At 51.9% G+C, this 23,567-nt stretch overlaps 1 protein-coding gene across 3 annotated transcripts in view; it reads right to left on the reverse strand.

Annotated features, from left to right (window-relative positions):
- The window catches only part of SAMD11 (sterile alpha motif domain containing 11), a 174,538-nt gene that overhangs the window by 13,963 nt on the left and 137,008 nt on the right, over positions 1-23,567 (reverse strand). For all 3 annotated transcript variants that reach the window (XM_050931403.1, XM_050931404.1, XM_050931405.1), the window contains exons 8-11: positions 17,691-17,829; positions 5,952-6,067; positions 5,272-5,350; positions 3,869-4,569 (exon numbers count right to left, since the gene is read on the reverse strand). In XM_050931403.1, the coding sequence (XP_050787360.1) occupies positions 3,869-4,569; positions 5,272-5,350; positions 5,952-6,067; positions 17,691-17,829 (1,035 nt within the window). The remainder of the gene's footprint in view (positions 1-3,868; positions 4,570-5,271; positions 5,351-5,951; positions 6,068-17,690; positions 17,830-23,567) is intronic.

Genomic DNA, 23,567 nt, shown 5'->3' on the forward strand with positions numbered 1-23,567 from the left:
GGGCCAGGTAGAGAGTGGCATACTAGAGGGTTGTAGATTTACTCCCCAGCCTGTCATGCGCTAACTCTTCAGAGAGACATGGCCTATGTGTCTGACCAGTGCCAAGCACAATTGGGTCCTGATCTCAGCTGCGGCCACTGATGCAATAACAACAGGGCCGCTGGGGGGGTGGGGGGGGAGTGGGCAATTTGCCCCAGGCCCTGCAGGGGCCCCCACAAGAGTTTTTCGGGACCCCAGGAGCAGGGTCCTTCACTTGCTCCGGGGGCCCTGGAAAATTCTCATGGGGCCCCAGCCCCCAAAGCTTCTTCTGCTCCGGGTCTTCGGCAGCAATTCGGCGGCGGGGGCCCACCACCACCAAAGACCCCAGGCCCCCTGAATCCTCTGGGCGGCCCTGAATAACAATCACAACTTTCATAATAATACATGGGGTGCTAGCTTAAAGCAAGAGAGCCCTCATGGAATAAACACGGCGATGGTCCCCAAAACTGGAGGGGTCAGTTTAAACGAGGCCCTGATCATAAGTAATAATAATACAGGACACATTCTAGTTTCTGATAGTTTCATGGAGGTGGACTCCCGCCTGCAATCCACACATACCCTGCTCTGTAGGGTCGCACATGGGGTGGCCAGAGCACAGAACCGTGTGTTTCCCCCTTTAAATGACTGTGAGGGGGAGGCTCCCAGAAGGAAGCCTCTGTTGCAAGCACCAGGAATATTTATCATGCTGGCCATCTGCTTGTCCCAGAGAAATTGCTTCCTTCTTCTGGCTTGACCGTGGTTCCGAATGGCCCACGTGTGAAGGGCAGCCGCACTCATCCTGCCCAATTCATTGATTTATAAAGGAGAAGGCCTGTCCCCCTGTACTATCACAGGACACAGCATCTAGTAAGTTCCTGCTAACTGCTCAGCTAAGGCATTAGATCATGCATCTCTCTTTGGTTCTGTGTTGAGCTAGCAGGGCTGGTACGCTGGCTCAGGCTGGGAATCTGAGTTCAAGTCCCACTTCGCATTGGGATGTCCTTTACTCACGGGTCTTCAGGTTGCATCAGTGAGTCGGTGGTGTCCCTGAGTGGTGCACACCTCCCTCCACATGGAGCAGGATGCAGAGCCCATTTTAAAAGCCATGCATGGGACAGAGAGAGGCTGTCACCTCAGATTTCCCGCAGGCTGGCAGTCACCTCAGTGATGGCTCTATCACACGTGCGTGACCCTGCTGTCCTTCCTTAAACCTTGCTGTTGGGGGGACAGATCGGTTGGATTCCAAACAACCAGCTCCTCTCCTTTGGAAAGGCATCGGAAGGTCATGGGAGCAAGAGTTCACCAAACCCATCTCCCTCTCTGCCGGGAAAGGGGTCAGCTGAGCACCTGACAATAACCACAGAGTAGCTGCTGTTTCTTGCTGTGGACAAAGCTGATGTTCCTGACGGAGGACATATGACTGAGTGGTAGTGGGAGGGGGGAGTCATCCACTCCGATGCCTCTTGGTGGGATGATGACCTGAGTATCAATACACACCCCCATCCCTATATGCATACCCTTCCGCTTTGTCCTGACATGCTCCTTCTATCTGCAGAGAGCTGGGGTAAATCAATAGCCCCTGCTCCGTTGAGTTCCATCGCTGAAACTTAAAGTTAAAACATCAGAGATTTCTCTGAGATATACGGGGGTTGCCATGGGAACACAGTCAGGTGACAACACATGACTTTCCAGGGCAAGAGGTTGGCCAAGGAAGTGGAATCACTGTTTGGGGACCTCCTGAATCTATGTCCCAGAGGTATGGATCCATATGCCAGAGGTAATGCTGCCTGGCATCCAGAGATGCCCCAGGCACAATGGGATGGAGGGAGCTCCAGCCTTAATTCTGCATTTCCCTCTCAAACTATGGAAATACAGGGAATGTAGAAATGGCAAAGAACTAGCAGATACTCCAGGCTGTCCCCCACCAGCTGCCAGAGAGGACTGCTTCCTGCAGAACATTCCTGAGCAGTATGTCTAGCTGTAACTCTAGCAATGAGCTTTGCAGTGCCCTGGGAGATTGTCTCACGAGTCTATTTTTCAGCTGCTCACTCTAAAAAGCTTTCCCTTGCTCATCTCTGTCCTGTTACGTTTGGGCATGTCTCCTGCGAGTATCCCAGACCACAGGTGCTGACTCCGTGGGTGCTCCGGGACTGCAGCACCCACGGGGAAAAATTGGTGGGTGCTCTGCACCCACTGGCAGCTCCTCGCCCCGCCCCTCTCACCTCAGTTCATCTCTGCCTCCACCTCCTCCTCTGAGCGCGCTGCGTCCCGCTTTGCCCCTCTCCTTCCCAGCTGTTTCTCGCGGCAAGCGCTGGGAAGGAGTGGGAACGCGGCGCGCTCAGGGGAGGAGCTGGGGAAGGAGTCCAATAGGGGCAAGAAGGGGGTGGGGACTTTGGGGAAGGGGTTGGAATGGGGGCAGGAGGGGCGTGGCAGGGGTGGAGTCGGGGAGGGAGGAGCTCGAGCATCCACCGGAGCCGGGAAAAGTTGGCGCCTATGCCCCAGACAATCCTTGCACCTCCTTCAAATACTGAGAGGTGGCTACTGGATCCCACCTCTCCACAAGCCTGGTTATCTTTTAGCCCAGCTATATATACTTAATTCTTCCAGCCTTTTCTCTCACAGGTCAATCCCTCCAAGCCCTTAATCATCTTTGCTGCCCTTCCCTGAAGCCCTCTCCAATTTATCAATGTCTGTCTTGAACCGAGGCTCCCACACAAGGTCCAGCCAACTCCATGCAGACTATCCCCTTTGCTCTGTGAGGACGTCATGCTTATCCATACAGGTCAACACAGCATGGCATTTTTCCTACCACTGTATCATTAGCTTTGCCAATACCCAGTCAAATGCTCAGCCCACAGCTTCCAGCCAGGCACACTTACACACCCAAGGGGGCAAGAATTCACCTTCAGTCACATTTATGTTCTCACACTTTGAATCTCAGCTATATTGGAATTGGAAAAGGTTCAGAAAAGGGCAACAAAAATGATTAGGGGTATGGAACAGCTTCCGTATGAGGAGAGATTAATAAGACTGGGACTTTTCAGCATGGAAAAGCTAAGGGGAGATATGATTGAGGTCTATAAAATCATGACTGCTGTAGAGAAAGTAGAAAAGGAAGTGTTATTTACTCCTTCTCATAACACAAGAACTAGGGGTCACCCAATGAAAATAACAGGCAGCAGGTTTAAAACAAACAAAAGGAAGTATTTCTTCATACAATGCACAGTCAACCTGTGGAACTCTTTGCCAGAGGATGTTGTGAAGGCCAAGACCATAACAGGGTTAAAAAAAGAACTAGATAAATTCATGGAGGACAGGTCCATCAGTGGCTATTAGCCAGGATGGACAGGGATGGTGTCTCCATGCTCTGTTTGCCAGGAGCTGGGAGTGGGCGACAGGAGATGGATCACCTGATGATTACCTGTTCTGTTCATTCCCTCTGGGGCATCTGGCATTGGCCACTGTTGGAAGACAGGATACTGGGCTAGATGGACCTTTAGTCTGACCCAGTATGGCTGTTCTCACATTCTTCCTGTGCCATCCAAGGTCCATGTCTACTTGGGTCTAGTATGTGCCCTTTTCCCTTCTCACGTGTTTGTGGCTCACCCCAGCCTGGTACCATCTCTGGATTAATTAGTAATCTCTTTATGACCTCTGAGTTATTTTGTTTCAAGCTGGATCCTTGACATTCATTTTTTTGTTTGTTTTAACTCTAGATGCTCAAATCTCACAGTGACAGATGCACCACGAATAGACTATCAGCCCCATTCTTAACATCCTGTAAAATCGATACTCTGCCAAGGCCCCCTGCTATGCCAGTTCCCCCCTTAGTTATGAGGCTCTCACCTACCTGCGTGGAAATAAGGGCTCATTGTATAAGGGAATCCAAAGGGCAGTGGCTGAGGTGGTGGGATGGAGGCCGGAGGGAGGTATTTCACCTCATTTTTACTGATGCCTGGGCCAAGCAGGTGGCTGGGCGACTCAGTGCTTGAGGAGCTGCAAGGGGCATTCTGGCCAGAAACCACTTCGCTCAGCTCCTTGGCCCCCTCATAGACCTTGCTTGTCTCTTTGCACTCTTTGAGTTCACTGACTGAGCTGCTGCTCTCAGCTTTCAGGCTCTCCGGCTTCTCGTCGCTCACTTCAGCATCACTCTCTGAGTCTTTCATCTCCTCATCGTTGCAGTCGGGCACACCATCCCGTGCCCGGGGCTCGGCCAGCTCCTTGGCCTCATGCAGACCTGGAGGCTCAGCCCGGTGGTGCATTGATTTCCGGCTCCCCCGCCGGCCCTGCTCCTTGGGCGGGGTGGCGCTGGGGACCCCATGGTTGAGCGACAGCAGCGGCGTGTTGTTGTGCCGGAGCACCAGCATGGCGTTCCTCCGTGAGAGTTCGTCCCTCAGAGGGTGCCCCTCGGGGATGTCGTGCATATTCCGCAAGGCCGGGTGGTCCTGGGGTAAGGCCGGGTGCAGGCTCAGTGGGTCGCCGGCCAGTAGCCTCTGTCGATGGAGATTCTCCAGTTCCTTCTGGCGGATGATCTCGGCCGACATCTCAAGCCTAAAGAGGGAGAGAAAAATTAGTAGGGTTTGAAGGTCAACTCCTCATGCACTAGCAGCTGCAGCTTTGGCACTCAAAGGCCTAAGGCTGAGTTTGGTGTGCGGGTGGTTTTCATGCCCTTATATTGTTTCAATTAATTTCCCTCTGACATTGCACTATTTCTGCTGCACAATCCAAGGCAAGGAATCCGGATTCCATCCACCACTGCCACCCCCTGTGCGAACCAGGCTCCTTGGCAAGTTCCTAGCAGCAGGGCTGGCTGGTTGAAAGGTGCAGGTAACGGGATACAGAGCCTTTCATCCCTACGTCATGGGTTCAAACCCAGCAGGCAGCACCAAAAGCTCTCACCTTCTCACCCCTTAGAAGCCCAAGTGTAATGAGTCTGGTGGTCTCAGGTTACATCCAAAGGGTTCCAGTCAGAAAAATCACCTGCATAATGGTAGTCTCAGCAGAGAGGCCAAGGACTGGATGGGCATGAGGACGGAACTAGGCTCTCTGGGTGGGGAAAGCTCGCACTGTAGCTGCCTATGCAGTAGCTGCCCTGGAGAGGGAGGGCTTCCTTCCCCCAGCTGCCCATATAGCACCAAGGTCACACTCTATTCTGGCTGGGGCCAGGAAGACAGGCCAAAAGGGGACAGAAATCTAGCCCAAAGGACAGGCAGGCTCACATGCAGGGAGCTCCTCTGGGGCGGTGCTCCATACCTGGCAAGGTTCTGTTTCCGCAGCATCTCCTGCTGCCGTGCAAACATCTCTGCTTGTGCTGGCTGCAGAAACCCGTAACCTGTGGGCAGGGGACAGCATGATAGACACAGGGTTATACAGGGCAGCACTCACTTGCTGCGCGGCCAGCTGTGCAGTGAGGGGCGACAGAACTGCTCCCTCTCCAATCTGGGGGAAACTGTCCTCGCTGTAATCCCAGTGAGCAAAACAGATGTGATTTCCTGCGGCTCACAAGACCCTAGCTATGCCAAAAGGTTTCCCGTAACGCTCCCACAGGGTGACTTCGTAGTCGACTCCATTCCTGCTGTTCCGCCTCATTCAGGCTGCACAATGCAATAGGCACACCACACTGCGGCTGCCTGGTGCAAGGAGCCTGTCTCATCCCTCTGTCAGGCAGGCCAAGTGCAGGCCTTGCTCTCTGCAAGCACTGCTGTGGGGCTAGACACACCAAAGGGACCAGGGAGATGGCATTGCCTGCTCCCCTCTATATGGGCCAGTGGAGCTGAACAGCCACATGAGGTGCATTCGGGAGCCACAGGAGACGGCAGTGCATCCACTGGGGTGGGACAACTCTCAGATGCTCCAAGTCAAGGCTGTGGCAACAAGTGACAACACAGCCCTCTCCTCCCATATGCCACATGGACCATCACCCATGTACTCACCTGGCGTCTGGCACAAAGCTGAAGGCACCCCCAGAAAGGGAGGTCTCAAGTGAGGCCCTAGCGCAATGTGGGGGGCATTCTGGGGTGACAGCAGAGGCGGTGGGTGGGACATGTCCCTAAAGAAAATGGAAGAAATTTAGAGATTTAGCACTGCCCGGTGCTGATCGCGGCAATCCGAGCGTGAGCTTCACTCAGCAAGGAGATCAATGTCTCGGTGGGCGCGCCAGCACGCTGTACTGTGTTCTCTGACATATACACACACCCACACCCCGCTACAAGCACAGCTGGGGCACACCTGTACAAATACACCTGCATGTTAAAGGACAGCCTCGAGCTCAGCCTCTTTCTAAGGCTGGTCTGCCAGCAAACTGTCACCATTAGAACCTGAATCCTCACGCTCAGCAGCCTGCAACTCCATAATGCACCAGCTGTCTCATGCACAGTGTGTTCTCTCTCTCTCTCACACACACACACTCACACTCACAACAATTGCACCCCCTTCCCTTGTTTGAACGTGCCTGAGCTGGGCTATAAGGTCTTTGGGACGGAAGCTGTGTCTGACTGGTTTGTAAAAGCCCTGAGGACATTACATTTCAGAATGGGCTGTAGCCCAAAGTCTCTGCTCAGTTCTTACCTAAGCAAAAACTGTCCCTGAAGCCAATGGGAGCTGTGCCTGAGTTAAGGGCAGAGAGAGAGATCAGAGATCGATCCCCCTAGAGACAGATGCAGCCAAGCAGCAGGCCCACGCTTGCAGTGTGAGCGACCTAGAGGGAATGCTCTCCAGGATGCTACACAGATAGCTCAAAAATTGTGCTTGCCTTGAGACAAAGGAGTTCGCCGTTAGACTCCTGCTGGCTGGACCCGGGTGCTCACACCAGCACGTGGGTGTGCACATGCTGCACTTAAGACAGACAGTTGGGTCTGCCATTCCCTCTCCTGCCCTGCTCCTCCAAAAGCTTCTGATATTCCCATTGACCATGGGTTTCCCAGCCAGCTGTTCTGGCCCCATAGAGGCTCCTGCTTTGTGACGACCACAGAGTGAAGAAAACACAACATTTGGTGAATTAAAACAAAGCAGAGCTGAGGAGGGACAGGCCAGGAGCTGCTCATTCCTTTCCCATTGAGCAGCCACCAGCACCATCCGCCCCAATCTCACAGGGGACGTGAGCCCTCTCTCCCCACTGAGCTGAGTGTGATTATTGTTCATGGGGCTAGTACCCACACGGAGCCAAGCGCAGACACTCAGGGTCTCACAGGGCCTGATGTGAATGAACGTTTGGTGGGGGAGGTCACAGCAGCTCACAGTATCCGGGTGTCAAAGGTGGGGAGGAGGTGGACACAGCAACTCCCAGCACTGGCTCCATTGTTACCCACACACCCGCTGCTCTCTCACTCATTCCCAGAACTGACCCATGGCGCGAATAGAGACGCTGGAGACTATCCGCGCTGGTAGCTTTTGGGTTGAATTTTGATCTTTATCTGCAAAACTTGATAAAGAAAAAAACGAAGGGGATAAAAGAGGAGCCGACAATACAAATCTGTACGCAGGGAAATGAAACAGATCCCACCAGCTTCCCACTCCCAGAGATTTGGCTCTGTTGGGACGTACGCTGGGAGTTGGCTGGGCAAGGGGTGCGCAGGACAGCACCAGATAGCAATAGTCTTTCACCTCAGCAAACCTCGGTTAAAACTTGACTACAAGTCAAAAGATATTTGATAGTTTTGGGGGTGAGGGTCTCAGTGAGGACCCTAATGGTTATCCAACCACTGCCCTGCTTGGTACGACTGGCAGCCTCTTCTCTGGAGACAAGGGGCTGCTGCAGGTCGGGGGCGAGGTGCACTGGCAGAGATCTGATGGGGCCTGCTGCAGGTGAGTGTTGAACAGGTGAGTGTTGGCAGAGCTGGAGAGAGGGTTGGCATAGCAGGGGGTGTTGCTGGTGAGCGGAGAGGTGCCCGGGCAGAGCCAGGGTGGGGTCCCATGCCTGAACATGATGCAGGACAACAATACAGCACACTGGCGTTAGCCCTGACTCCAGCTAATAGTAACCGAAGTGGAAGGTTGGGGGAGGGAGAGACAACCAGAGAGCAAGCCAGGTAAAGCCCTCAGGAAGCAAGTAGGAGCCAAGGTCTCTTCCATTAGTCAAATCTGCTTGGGAAGCCTGCAAGCAAATCTCTGGTTTCCGGCTGCGCATCTCTTAATTCCCTTTGATGGCCACTTAGAACATTATTACCTTCACCGGGGCATCTAGAGGCAAAGTCAAGCACTGTGCTGCTTCCCTGCCCCCACACTACTGGGGATGAGCTATAACTCTGGTTCGTACAGCTAACGTTGAGGTCCATTTTTTGTGCTTCGCCTGATTTCCAAAACTGTTCCAACAGCAGGGGAAGGGGGGGAGTGTCTCCTTCTCCTCTCCCTAGATCTCCCTGAAACGGCTCTATCCCTCCATCAGCCAGCACCATTGTTGAGACCCACATGCGGACCCAAAACAGTGGATGGATTGAAATATTTCCCTAAATCAGACTTCCCTCTCCCTGCCTCCACCCATTTCCATCTGTCTTTGCCTCCCCGCCTGTCTTGTCTTTTTCTCCCCTCACTCTTTTTGTCTGTGTCTCTTGCCCTTTCCCTCCCTCCTCCTTTTCTGTCTGTCTCTCCTCCCCCACCCCCAGCCCCCCCAACTCTCCTCTAAACTAATTGCACAGCTCGCTGTGTCTGGAGGAGAGCCACAGATCGATCCGTCGCTGTTGAAATGTTAATGCTAATCGTATAACCGCTCCGCCAGCGCCTCGCGCTTCAGTGGCAGCTCCAATTAATCTCAGGTAACGCAGCGCGTGACCTTCGGCTCAGTGCCGGGGCAGCAGCCAAGCGATGCTTATGTAATTACACCATGAAGTGTGTAATCACCTGCCCTAATCCCCGAGGCCTCACAATTAGCTGAGGCCTCGGTCGCTGGGCTGCCAAGTGCTTTGCCACCCTGGACAGCCTGCAGATGAATAACGGACAATTAAAGCGGCATGACGAGGGCTAGGAGGTGTCGGTTCGATCGTAATTAGCCGTAATCATGGGGAGACGAGCCTGGCAGACGTGCTGTTCGTTTTATAAGAAGCAATTTAGGAAATCAAGTAGCTTTTAACTATTGCGCAGCCTCCTTGCCTTTTATAAACACGAGGAGAGGGGAATCTGACTAGGAGACGCCGCCGCACACAAGCCCCAGGTGCAGGCTGCACAAAGAGTGAGAAACAAAGGGAGTGGCGGCAGCGCCTGACTTTAGCTGGCAAGAGACACTCTGCGATAGGGATGAAGATGCTCTCTGTGGGGATCAAGGCCGCGCACCACAAAATTAAAGGCCCTTCACTTCCGCAGCAGCACGATGTCACCTTACAGGGCCGAGCCTTGATCTTGGAGGCCTTTGCCTGCCCTCCGCTGTTTTCCGTTCGTTCCCATTCTATATCGTTCACTCGGTTCCAGAAGCCATGTAATAGGCCCCACTTCCCTTCCTTTACGGGCATGCTGATCATCTGGCCACTGTTAGGTATGGAGGTAAGAAATAATCCCGGGGAAGAAGGGAGGAGCTGGCCCTGCGGTACCTGAGGGTGCTGCCAGGCCACAGGAGTTACAGGGAAATGTTAAAGGAGAGGCTGTAGAGGGCTCTGTGGGGTAAGCTTTGGAGGCTCCTTGCAGCTAGAAGAGGTAGGTCCTGTCTACACTACAAACGCAACAGTGTCAAGGAACAAGCCCAAGGATTTTAAAAACAGGGCCGGGCCCTGTCTATGCCACAAAACAGAGCTTTAGTCATATCAGGTGAGGTGGCCAGATAGCAGCAGCATTTGCAATGTAAACAGAACCTTCCAGAGTTAGGCAGTGGGCTGAAAGCCACACCCACACAGGGGAAGGAGGAGCAGGGCGAGGTCAGAGAGAAAAGGACTGTGACCCAATCGGCGCTCCCATTATTAGTACCGCTATGCAACCAGCTTTGCTATTCTGAAACCAGAGCTGGGAAGTCAGAGGTTCCAGGTGGGCAGACTTGGCCTGACTCATCACAGCCCTCCTCCTTTGCCACAACTCTACGCATCAGCCGGCATCCACTCCTGAGCCAAAGGTGAACTGGAATCAAGTAGCTACGTGCCCACAGCTCACCAAGCACCTTAGTCTGCAAAACCAGGCTAAGGGGCAGGGTAGTACGGTGCACGTACTCCCATCGCCTTCACAGTATCTAATGCTGCAAAACAAGCAGCTGTAACTGGAGTAATTGGGAAGCTAGTGTCCACCCTGGTGCAGTTCCGCAGATCACACGTGCGATGCATATAATTGGAGGGCAGAGCCTCCATAGTGAGATCACAGTTTAGCATCTCCTTAACAAACTAGAAATACTGGAAAGGACTTCACACATCTACTGGGAGATGGTGCCCAAGAAACATCCCCGCCAGTGTGGTGCTGTGCCCATTCCTTAATGGGGCCCTCGACACAAAGCAAGTCAGGAACCGGCACACCTTTCGGCAATGAACGCTGTGGTCTTGAGCACCATTCTGAACAGAGTTTGAATCCTCCCTGACCGCAACCCAATCCTCTCTGTACTCACAAACTGCAGCATGGCACCGCAACCTCCCATGTGCCCTGGGCCCCAATCCTGACCCAGAAGGGCCACTTGCAAGAGTGAGAGATGACTAGCTAAGAATGGCAGGGAGCATGCTAATTAATACCAATTGTACTGGCAGATTTGGGGATATGGAGATCTCCTAGGGGGAGATCCACCAGTTACTTCTACACAAGCCAGATAGTAGTGAATTATACCGAACCAGTGACCCAGGGGTGAAAGAGTCCATAGCAAACCCAATAACCAAGGCATATAGAGCTCCCATTGAAACACACTGAAAATGAAAACCTTGGGCCAAATCCTGAGATCTCTGCTCAGTTACACCTCAGCCTTTACTCAGGTAAAACTCCCACTGGAGCAAGGACTGAGAAACCACTAACAGCTCTGTCCCCTGAGAACCTGAGCCAAGCCCTTGCCAATTACGTTTGTTAAGTCCCGTCCTTGTTTCGCAGAGAGCACTTCTGCATGCATTGTTTCAGCATCTTTCTCTTCTTTTAAAAAAAAAAAATACATATATGCCAGCTGGAGGTTTGTGTGTAGGGTATTAGGGGATCTGCACTGCATGCTGCTAAATTTGATATGTCCTTTAACAGGAGACAAATGGTTCACAAGGCTTAAAAAGTACTGACTTTTCTTTAACAATAAGTGCTAATGGCCTTCAAATAATCAATATTTAAAGTCATTATGGGGTTACACATTATACTGTTGAAACCAAGCATTCCATATTAACCCCATCTCGTCCTCCCAAATCCAGAGCCACTGGTTTGCAAGAGCGGAGAGACGGGGGGAACTGAGAGGGTCAGGAAACACAGATTGAAAGCGGCAAGGCATGGAAATAAATTTAGAGAGGGTGGGAGGGAGGGGGGAAAATGCACGAGAGCTCCACTTTATTCTGCTTTGCTTCTGATAGGAAGAGACACTTTAAACCTGAGGTAATGGGCAATTGGCACACAGCTCTTGGCTGGTTTGCAGGAGGCAGTTTTAATACCCGTCCACAGACTCCTGCTGCACCAGGGAGGGAAACTAAATAAACCAAAAGGGTTTCTTGAAGAACACCTTTGGGGTCTCTTGGTGCATGTCTCCATAGACGACATGTACCATGTGATGGGATGATAGAAATAGCTTTAGACAAGGAGGAGCTGGGAAAATTCTAACCGGTTTTAAAATCAGTTCAGTCAAACCAGTCCAGGCCGCCTGGATCCTGCTCTGGGCTATGGCCCCAGACAGCTTGAAAAGTGGTTTGAATTTGGGGGGAAATCTCAGATGTAGACCAGGCCAGAAAGTGACGAATGCTGAGTTCATTGGGAGAGAGTCTTGGGAGGGATTGCAATTGGGCAAGGTGCGCAAAGAAGAGAGCTAGAGTGAGCTAGATGAGCCAAGGAAGCCCTTCAAGATCAAGAGAAGGAAGGGGGGAATGCAGGAGCTGAGGGGTGCCAGGCCTGGCCCAGAGTTAAAGGCAGCAGTAGGAGCAGCATTGGGAAAGAGGCACATCCTGAAATCCTCACTAAGTTTGTAAGGCAAAACTTCCATTGCCTTTGAGGACAGTTTTGCCTGAGGAAGGACTTCAGAGTTTGGCCACAGCTACCTGCTAACCAAAGGCCAGCCAGCCCGCCACTGGGATTCAAGGAGCTGCTGATGAGTGCACTGATTTTCAGCCTTCCCCTTCAAACTGCCAGGGAGCCAAACACATGATGATTTCCCAGCACCTGGCGTTTTTCACTATTCTTTATTAACTCAGCTCCCTCAACCTTCCACTCCCCATTATTTTATGTGCTCCCTGGGAAATGATAAATAAATTACACACACACCCCCAAGTCTCTGATGCCATGCAGTGTTAGCCACTGAACAAAGTACAGCTCCACACGAGTACAAAACACACACGCAAATCTGAAGTGTCACATACACTGTCTGGTTTCACCCATCTGCAGAGATGGTTTATGGATCGGCCAGTCTTATTTTGATCACCTGTGCAATGCACTTCAGATGCAGGGTATAAACATTTTTCCAGAAGAAAGGGGAATGCTAACCTCCCCAATCACATAGCCGGGCCAAATTCCTGAGACCACCCCTGAAGAGAGGAGGTGGAGGTGGATGGAAAAGAACCCTAAGCCCAATGGGGAAAGACAGAGCAGCAGATGAAAGCACTCGCCTTTCACCTCCGAAGCCTGGGTCAGATTTGAGGTTTGGCGGCCTCTGCTTGGAACCTAATGGGTCTTTTATTACACACGCATATGCAGAGCCTGGTCTGATGAAGAAGCTTCTGTTCAAATGAGGATGGAGATAGTGACTAGCAGTAGATACCACAGGAAAACCAGAGGGCCTAGCACCCTGTGTAGGAAACTGGGAAGCCAAATGTCTCTCCAACGAAAACAAGCAAGCCTCGAGGAAACTCAGTGGATACAAAACAGAGCCAAAACCAATCCCTCATCTCTAGAGAGGGTGGTCTCCTTCCCATTTCACATGGGGCATAGCATCATGCAGGTGGAGGTGGGGGGTAGGAGCAGGTCAAGCTAGAGAGTTTGGAATCTAGAGCCGAACTTTTCCAAGCCCTTTAGTAACATTCAACTAACCAATCTTCCCAATTAGAGACCCCATCTTTACAAACACACCTCTCCGATCTGGCCACCCTTTAATTCTGGGTCTGAAACCAAACACCCTGGAGCTTGGAAAGGTCTGGATCTAGATTCCAAATTCTCTAGCTTGATCCTTAAAATACACATAAACCCCTCTGGAAGGTAAGGTGCCACAGGATTCTTTGCTGCTTTTGGAAGGTAAGTTAGTTGTAGGTAGGTCAGAGGTGAAGCAACTTGCTCCCTGCTACAGAGAGAATTGGGTTTTATCTTCTAGCCATGCACATGCACCGGGTGCACATCTATTTATCCAGGTATCCGTGTGGCTCCCCTCACCACAGAGGCCACGTTTCTGGGATCCACACACATCTTGGGGTTGTGCATTTGGAAACAGATGCCTTTTGCACATGCGCTTTGGGAACGTGGTCCTTGGCCTCCCAGCGAGAAACCTGGCTCCCTGTCCTGTGCTCAGACCACCAGACCCACTGCTGACCAGTGACTATGAATCCAAACAGTGGACAAAAACCAAGCCCCAACCATCTTCCTGAGCATTCATCAGCTCATGGTAATTGTTCCGCAACCCTCTTCACCCCTGAAAATTAAAAAAAAAAAAAACACCTTTCCCAAACGGATGCAAATTCGTCCTCTGCAAAAAATGTGGTGCCACCTTGATAAATAAACTGGGGTTGCTGGTGTGGGTTTTCCCACCTTGCCATAACTAATAGATGAATTCTTGAGTGGCTAATTATTCTTGCCAGCAAAGCCACTATATTTGTGAACTGACCTGATCCCCACAAAGCTCCCAACAGGAAGCTGAAATTGGATTTTAACATCATGCCCAGCAGCTCACATCCCCTCATATCATGCGCCCAGGAAAAGACACCCCATCAATCCACCTGCAGTTTTCTCTGTGTGAGCCAGCTCATTCCACCACCTCTTCCTCCACCACCTACCTGAGCCAGCCGCCTTTTAGACTTTCCACACCCTTCCTGCTAAAGGAGCACAAAGGCTACTTTGATTTATCTTATTGACAGAGACCACAGCAGTCAAATACAAAACCAGAGGCCAAGACCAACAGCAAGAGAGAGGAGGAGACATTAACCCTCCGGGTGTTTTGTCTCTGCAATCTGTGGCCTTGTCTTCTACAGGCATGCCTAATGCCCTCCGTAGTGCAATGATAAAGCAGCACAAAACATGGCCCTTATGAGTGGGGGCAGAGTGATGCAGGATGACCCCAAGTAACACTCAAGTGGTTAAGGATCTCTGGGGACAAATAATAATCATGGGAACCAATGTTAAGCAGACTTGACGAACTTGACCGCAGGGCATAGTGGAAGCTGCCTCCTCCCTGCAGGACCCCTGCAATTATCCCTCAGCTCAGCTTACAAAGGATTGTAACACCTGAGAACTTTGCTAAAGGAACAGGTAGAACACACATGCAACCTTCTCACACTCTCTTCACAGGACCAGAAGGCTGCATACAATTAATCTGTCGGGTCACCTGTGCCTTGCGCACAAGGGGAATAGAAAACCTGCCCAGGTCCAGCTAGGCCCACGATTTAAACTTTTCACACAAAACATCCAAAAGCTCCTAGGGTAGCTACCCTACCCAGGCACTTGGGGGCAGCTTCTGCACACAGATCAAGCATAAAGGACTGCCCTGACTTACTCGCTAGGCAAGTCTACTGAAGTAAACAAGGCTTCTGAGTGTATAGGCCAGGGAAGAATATAGCCCTTCACTTTTATACCCATCAATTCAGACAAGTGGTGGTCTCAGTATCTACAGTGCATTTATGCCAATAACTAGTGGGTTGCAGGTGGGCCCAGAAATTCTTACTCCATGCAATAAGACTCAACTACTCAAGCCTTTCACCTGAGGACCTTCAAGACCTTCACAAACAATAATTAAACATACCCTGTTTTACAAATGAGCATTGGCATCATTTTACAGATGGGGAAACTGAAGCACAAAAAGGGTAAGTGACTTGGTCAAGTTCACAGAAAAAGTTAGTGTCAGAGCCAGGAATAGAACCCAGGAGTCCTAATTCCCAGTCTCCAATGTAATAATTAATCCACACTCCTTTCCATAGCTGGGAGTAGAACCCAGGAAGGAGTCTTGACTCCTGGTCCCCGGATCTAACTATTAGACTCCTCTCCCTCCATCACTGGCAAAAAACACACAGATGCCCTAACTTGCAGTCCCCTGCTCTGCCCACTGGATTACACTTTCTCTACGCAAGATTTAAGGCACTCTGGCTTGGGCTTCATTATCTTCTCTCTGCCTGCCTGGCAGTCCCAGGTAAATCCTGGACTTGATACCCATCAACATGCGTTTTTAGTTTGCCTTTCTTATGTGCACACACACACACACCCTTCCATAAGCGCTTCCTCAGCCAGTTCTCCGGCTGGCCTGGCAGCCTTCCAGGCCACACATAGTCAGAGAAGTTTTCCTACCAACTGGCTGCAATGAAACTCGCCTATCTCTGCATTCCTGACAGGTCTATCTACAGCAAGCATCGACTGTACTGGATTGTACTGGATGGGTTAGCCAAAGTGCAGCCGGTAGGACAAAGGTTTATCAGGACCGCCCAGCCCCTGCACACAGAGAGCTACTAGGCAGAGGATTCCCCCAGGGCTATGAGCTGAAAGAACCACCTTCTCCTCACACGCACTTCAATTATTATTCCAGTTTCCTTCCCACTCACCCTCAATAAGAGATCAAGAAAGACTATTAGCAAAGCCTAGAGTGAAGCCCTCCACCACCCTTTCCGGGGCCGCCAGGGGGTGTCAGCCACTGTGGCAGCCAGTCCATCTCCCGCCTCTTCACTTCTCCACTATCGGTGCAAGAAACAAAGACGGCTTTAATTTAATTTCACTCTGAACTCGATTGCGGAGGGAACATCTTATAACATAGAGTGAGATAAATGATCTGGGTAAACCAGGTTTCCAGCAGCACTCGCTGAGCAAAGAAGCCTCACCTCCAGGTCCTGTCCTTCAAAAAAAAATTCCCTCTCATCAGCGTCTGTCCCAGAGCATCAGTTCCCTTTTGTTATTATCTGGGGCAGCTATAAAATTCTAATTTAAACAGCTTAGCATGTTCTGTGCCAAAAGAACAGGTTACACGACATCATCAACTCCTGATTCCAAGGCAGGATTTAGACAGAATGTTACCAACAGCCTGAGACTCACAAACCAGGATCTGAAATGCACACGTGCATGTCAGCCCCATTCCCATACACCAAATGAGAGCACATAAACCCACACATGCACATACGTGTAATGAGCAAGCACATCCGTGCCTAGAAAGGTGCAAACACTAACATGCAAGCGCATACACCCACACATGCACTGACACCCTTGCACGTGTATGAAACGTGCAAGCACAAAGTCACACATGCACATATCCCCGCTTTCCACACACATACTTCCCAAAGACACACCCATCAATGCAACCACACACAGACCAGATGACACACAGCATGCACGCACTCACACACACATCCAACCTGGCACATACATGCCTAGTTAATCTACATATTCCTTTGTTTACAGTTTTATTGATTTTTGCCAAAAAACAAACAAACTCTGAGTTTTACAAAAGCTATTAAATAATAAATAATAATAATAATATTCCGTTTTTAACAAACTTCCCTGGAACTTACATGTACAGAATTCCAAGTACATGAATATGCTGATTACGTTAAAAAAATCCAACACACACACTAGGGTAGATGTATTTAAGTTCATAATAAATTCGTCTAAGTATAAACATGAAGCTGTCTGTTAAAGTACGGCAACATAGTAGAAGTTGCACACACATGCACATGAGGATGTGTATGTCAGTATCTGAGTCCTAAAAAGAGAAGTGCCAGAATTCCCAGACCCAGCTCCCTCCTTGGAGATGGCAGCTTAGTAACCGAGATGGCCTAGGTAACCTGGTTGCCATCTCTCTTTCTGGAGCAGGCCTGGAAGTGAAAGAGGTGGAGGACGCAGCGTGTGGAGATAGCCTCCTGCCTCCTACGGCCTCTCCCACTTTTGCTAGTTCTTTTTTTTCTGTCCTCCCATCCCCCAATGTTCACCCCCACATTTACCCAGCAAAGTTCACTTTCCTCAACAACTTCCTTCCACCCCCTTTTTTAATTTTTTTGCAAGATAACACCCATAAATTCCCAGGAAGCTTTAAACAAAATTAAAACTGAAAACTAAGGGCCTCGTCAAGCCAATCCCCCATGGGCAGACCGCCGCAGGGGCCAGCCACCTTCCTGCCTCTCCTTCCAGTACCCACCACCCATCAGGGCCGCCCAGAGGGGGTGGGGGCAGGTGGGGCAATTTGGCTCAGGCCCTGGGCTCCACAGAGACCCCCCCATAAGAATATAATATTCTGTAGAATTGCAACTTTTTGTTATGGAAGGGGCCCCGCAATTGCTTTGCCCCAGGCCCCCTCAGTCCTCTGGGCAGCCCCAAGCCAACCCCTGCTGGGGGCCAGCCACCTCCCAGCGCCCACCCCCCCGGGGCGCGGAGCGGAGCGGAGCGAAGGGGGCGGGGCTGTCCCGCAGGCCCCGCCCACCCGCCGGTACCTCTCGGGGAAGTGCGTGTCGCGGTGCTGGGGGAGCCCCTGTTTCCGGCGCTGGCTGGACGAGTTGCTGGCCGCGGGGAGATGCGCCTCCATGGCCGCGGGGTTGCGCGCCGCCGCCTCTTGCCGCGCTCGGAGCAGATCTGCGGAGGGGGGAAAAGCCCGCGTGAGCCGGCGGCCGCCGAGCGCCCCGTGCAGCGCCCCAGCCCGCCGGCCGCCTCCCCCTGCCTGGCGCCCGCCGCCGCCTCGCCCCTCCCCTCCCCGCGCTAATGGGAGCCAGGCTGCGCCGGGGGGGCCGCGGCCGGGCGGACGGGCAGGTGCGGCGGCAGCGGGGAGCCGCCTCGCTCCCCTTGCAGCGCGGGATGAATAGCCCGCCTGTGCCCGGGCTCGCCTGCCCCGGAGCGAGCTGGCTCCACCGCCCGCGGCCGCGGGAGGAAATGGTGTCACTGGCGGGGGGGTTATTGACTGAGCCTTCCTGCCCGGGGGGGGTTTGCTCCCTCGCTCGCTCCCCGCGCTGCCTCCGGGCCCGGCCGGCGCCTGGCTGCGTGCGCCCCGCGCTAGGGAACCGCAGGGCGGGGGGGGTCCAGCTCTGGCCCCGCGTCTGCTGCCAGGATCACTGTGACCCCCCAGCGCTGCACCGCCTCAGCTGGCCAAGACCCTGCTGCCTTCCCCGGGGGGCAAAGAACTGGCAGCCGGTCTCTTCCCTTCGGCACCAGGCGGGGGGGGGGGCCTGAGCTGGTGGCAGCAGTGAACCCTCTGCTGAGGGGGCTGGAGCCGCTGGACACCTAGGGCCCCCTCACTAGGCAGGGCCCAGTGCTTATGAGCATCAATACCTGCAATCCACTAGTGGAGAGGGGACAAGGCCCAGAGTTCAGGGCCATAGCCAAGCTCCCCGGCTGGACTTGACCCCACGTGGCTACATAGCTGCCCACAGGGGCGTACCATGGCTGCTTGACCTGGCAAGTCAGCAGAGCCCCACCTGGGTGCAGCATGTTGAGAAGTGGCTCTCGTTCCCTGACTCTGGAAGTGCGTGCCCTCAGGGCCCCTGCTGAGGTCAGACTCTCCACAGCCCAGCACCCACACTGTTGCAGTCCCAGGACAATTGGCCCATAGGATCCAGGGCCGCAGCTGTGGGGAAGGGAACTGGTTGCAAGAGTCACTGTACTGGGGGAGGGAAATCTTCCTAAGGCAAAGATTAGGGGGATACAGTGACTCTGGCCCGTTCGGCAAAGCCCTAAGGGGCCCAAATTGGTGGACTAATCAGAACTACAGCTCACCCCCCTCCCCAAGAACAGCCATGTTAGGTCAGACTAATTGTCCAGCCCAGTATCCTGTCTTCCAGCAGTGGCCAGTGCCAGATGCTTTGGAGGGAATGAACACAAGGCAATCTGAGTGATCCAGCCTCTATCCTCCAGTCCCAGCAGTCAAAGGTTTAGGTACATCCAGAGCAGGAGGCTGCAGACTTGAATCTCCGACCACCTTGGCTAATAGCCATTGATGATGGGTCACACAGCGCTCCTCCTCCCCCAGAAAAGGGATGGTGCACACACAGGAGAGCCAGTAAGAGACTTGCCCATTTCCCGACCTGTCAGAGGACTAGGGCAGGGTTGCAAAAGTTTTGCCTCCACAGGCTCCACCCCACCCTCCCCATAGCCTCTTGCCCAGAAGATCACGTTCTTCTGCCCTGACCCCCAACAGTATCTGTGACCAAGAGAACCACAGCGTTAACTGTAAGTCATGGCTCTGCTTTCTCCCCCTGCTGCAGCAGTGCTGACTGGCTGGAATTCATATCCCAGCCCGTGCTGCCTGCATATCCCTGCTGTCCTGTTAAGTCTCGCACAACACTTACTCTCCCCCTCACCTACCTGGAGCCTCAGCAATGCCCAGAGCTGATGGGGGGGCGGGGTGTTGAAGGGAGGCAGTGGTTTGGCACTTGCAAACAGACTATGAGAAACATCTGCCTTGGTCGGGCTAGTGCGTGGGCCGTGCTCCCCGCTGGGAGGGCTCCTGCAGCTCAGCCTTGGGGCACACGCGGGGAATTCCATGGAAAGGTTTCAAGGGAGGTGGGGAATGAGTCAGGCAGTAAATCAGTCAATCGCTACAGCGGGGAGGGTAAGCTAGCCGCCCCAGCAGCCTTTCTGGATAGCCTAGGGCTGTGCACTAGAGGCTACTTAGTGGGAAGGGGAAAAGGGGTCATGCTAAGAGCCCCATCTAAGCTCCTTGAGGGGAAGGAGTCTCATCTCTCCTGCTTCACTCACCTTTTGCAGCCGGAGAGTCGCACTCATTTTTAAGGAGGGGCAGTGCAGGGAGGAGATTGCCTCACATAGGGCAGAACAGGGGTCACTGCAACGCCCCCCTCCCCATTGAGCTCCTGCTCTCAAGCTGAGCTCACTGAGCCTGAATCTCTCAAACCTAACTTGGAGTGCGGTCTCCCGCTTTAGGCCAAGTCGCTGAAGGCTTGTCCACACAGGAAACGAAACCAGAATAGCTAAGGGGGCTGCAGTTCACACCTCAAGTTACTTCAGTGCAAGGCAGCATGTGCGCACTGTTATTTCAGAATCTGAATGCCCCACTGCACAGGAACATAGCAAATGCTAGATGGGATCCAAGCCACAGCCCTAGAGCACTGTGATTCTGAAATAAGCATCTATATACAGACTTGCGTCAAAATAACTAACGGTGTGACTTACAATTGCTTTGGTTCCATTGTCCATGTAGACAAGCCTGGAGCTGCTCTGACTCAGTTTCCCCCACCTGTAAAATGGGAGTATTAAATCCTCCCCAGCAAGATCATTACAGCACACTAATTAGCTGGTGTTTGTACAGCATTCCAAGCTGGGCATTGCTGTGCAGGTACCACACTTTACTAATTATTCTATTTGATGCATTTATCCACCAGAGGGACCAGAGCAGCCCAGGACAACCAATGAAAACGCTAGGGAGATTAGTTACAGAAGAGACAGCCGCCTGCATTGCAAGAGACTCTTTCTGGAGTGCTACCCCACCACAGAGTTAACCATCAGGAGATTCCCCGCCTCCAAGCCGTGCTCCTTCCCCCACGCTGGGCTTACCTTTCCTCATCTACTGCCTACACACAATTCTGGGGCACCCTACCTCTGCACTCTTGCACCAGCCCAGCAGTGAAACCTCTGTTATTGTCTTCATGACACACTGGAAAACACACAGACAGGAAACCCCCCTCCTCACACCCACTATCTACTGCTCTGTGTCAGAGGAAGCCAAGACAGAGCCAAACTGAATGTACTTGAATAGAGGAACAGGGTGTTTGTCGGAGTATATATTACAATCATCATCCTTTGTACTTCTGCAGCACCTTCCATGAAACGCTCAAAGTGCTTTGCCTGCATTAACTCCTTAGCCATTACCAATCTGTCATAATTATTAATACCATGTTTGTACTGCTGTGACACAGGTCAATTCGCCTCTATGCCTCAGTTTCCCCATTTGTAAAAACAAGGATAATTCTTTCCTGCCTTTGCAAAGTGCTTTGAGATCCAGGGCTGAAGAGCACTACAGAGGTGCTTAAGATTATGCTATCCCCATTTTACTGATGGGAAAACGGGGGCACAGGCTCACCCCGTATGTGTGTGCCAGAGTTGGGGCTAGACCCTCACGTGTCTTTATTCTCAGTCCTGTGCATTAGTGAGAAGTCTAGATAGTATACAGTCATATATGTGAATACAATTTTTTTTCCAAATTCAAATATGGAAACATACTGTATACACGTGCCTTTGTGCACACATTGCACATGTATGGATGCACATTCACACCCCTCCCACACAGGCTGAGAACCTTTCCAGAAACAATAGCTATTTAAATATCTGACACCCATGCAAGGAGGCTGGAAAATGGATGCAGCAAAGACATGTTTTAAAGCTTTAAAAAAGCTGCAGCCAGGCCAAATGCCCTCCAGTCAAAGGTTCCCCAGGTCAAATCTCTGAACACGATCAGCCTCCGAGGTCTACTACTCCCTCCTCCCACTCAAGATCATCTGGCAGAGTTGCCCCTACAGGATTTGATTCAGCATGAGACACTGACAAAGATCAAGCAACAGATTGTACCATGTCTACGACAGGGAGCTCCTGGTCAGTGACTGGGGGTCCTAGGCACTATGGTAACACAAATAATAATAGCAACACCCGCAGTGCCTACAGTGAGTAGATCTGAAATGAAGAGAGAGGTCCTGCAGCATCAAATCCAGCATAAAACCCAGGGGGCAGGTGTGCATCCTCACACTGCGCTGTACCGGAGTTCCCCCTCATATCTGCCTCACAGCTGGGGAAGAGACTGGTAGACCACTCTCCCCATGCCCCAGCGGCAAACACCCAGCCTCCCTCTGCACTTCCAGAAGCTGAAGTGGGGAGCACATGGAAGTGCAGCATCATGGCTCGGGGTGGTGGGTAAGGGAAGAGAAAGCCTTTCACCTCTAAATCACCATTTTAAGCATAAGCAGCCTGCATGACACGAGTATTCTGGGTCTTGGTCCAGTTCCAACATCACAATGAAAATTTACCACCACCCCGCCCAGTGCTTTTAACAAAAACCAATGATGAAGAACGCAGGAATTTGCTGGACCATCAGCCAAGCAATGGTTCATCTCTCAGTATCCTGCTTCCAACCAGTGACCAGTATCAGCTACATCAGAAGAAGATGCAAGGAACTCCCCTGGTGGGCAGTTATGGAACAGCCTCCCAGGGGAAGTTTCTTGCTAACGCTGAGCAGAGTTTGGCTTACAGCTTGGAGCATAACAAGTTATATCCCTTCTATTTTCTTTCCTATCCTACAGCATGTCACCAGCCACATTCTCGTTACCCACACAAGTGTCCAATACACATCAACTGGCCATGTTGACTCAACTCCCTTAGCTGGGGTCCTCCCAGTCAGGGCTGAGACCCATTGGCGGAAGAGCAGGTTGGGGTGGAAAACCTTGCACAGCCACCGCCTGAGTTGTGGATAAACAGGACTTCGGTCCCTAGGGTACCTCTTGCCGCATTCATGTACATGCAAACTCATTAAAAAAAGAAGAAAGGGAACAAACATTAAAATGATCTATATTTTTAAACTGTAAAGGCATGTAGGAGAGAGGGAAACAAGCAGCCCCATCAGATCACATAAAAAGTCGGCAAAATTTGCCGAGCCAGGGACCACGTGCCTCTGATGTTTATAAATTAATTATCTGAAAAACCCAGGTCACTCCTTATTGCCACAGTGCCTGTAATTTAGAAGTCTGGCATGCAGCCAATTCCAGAAGCTGCATTGATCCTGAATGACCGCAACAACTCCCCCGTATACCTTCTGGTCTCCTCCTCCCCTCCCGTCGCTCCCTCCCTCCCCCACTCCATCACCTAGCCCCTCCTGCCCCACCCCGGAGGATCTGTTATTTACAATCCTGCACTCTGACAGTTGGGAAATCAGAGTGACTGACACTGCAACGCTGGTGGATAGAGGTTCCAGGCACGGAGATGGACTGAATTCAGAACACGGGATGCTGGGAGGAAGGCAGCAGCGTGTGGGAGGGGGAATGGGAAAGAAAAGCAATTAAAAAAAGAGAGATTTCTAAATTATTAACATTTTCTAAATAATTAACGTTATTGGTGCCTCCGTGTGAGCCTGCAGATAAACTGCGCTTTGTCCTGGCACTAATAATTTATAGCCCAACCAGAGGCCTGTGGTGTGGCGCTAATCCAAAACACACTAAAGTTTTGTCTTGTCAACGTTACACAAGAAAGCCTGTCTGTGCAGCGTTCCCCTCTCCTCCTGCCCACCCCGAAACCTCAGAATCGGACTCCCCCCCCACTCCCAGAAATGCTGAGGAGACAGTTTAATCATAATTTTAAAAAATGTCAGGCTTTTTACTGCA

Source organism: Gopherus flavomarginatus, chromosome 21, assembly GCF_025201925.1.
Source record: "Gopherus flavomarginatus isolate rGopFla2 chromosome 21, rGopFla2.mat.asm, whole genome shotgun sequence".
NCBI lineage: Eukaryota > Metazoa > Chordata > Testudines > Testudinidae > Gopherus > Gopherus flavomarginatus.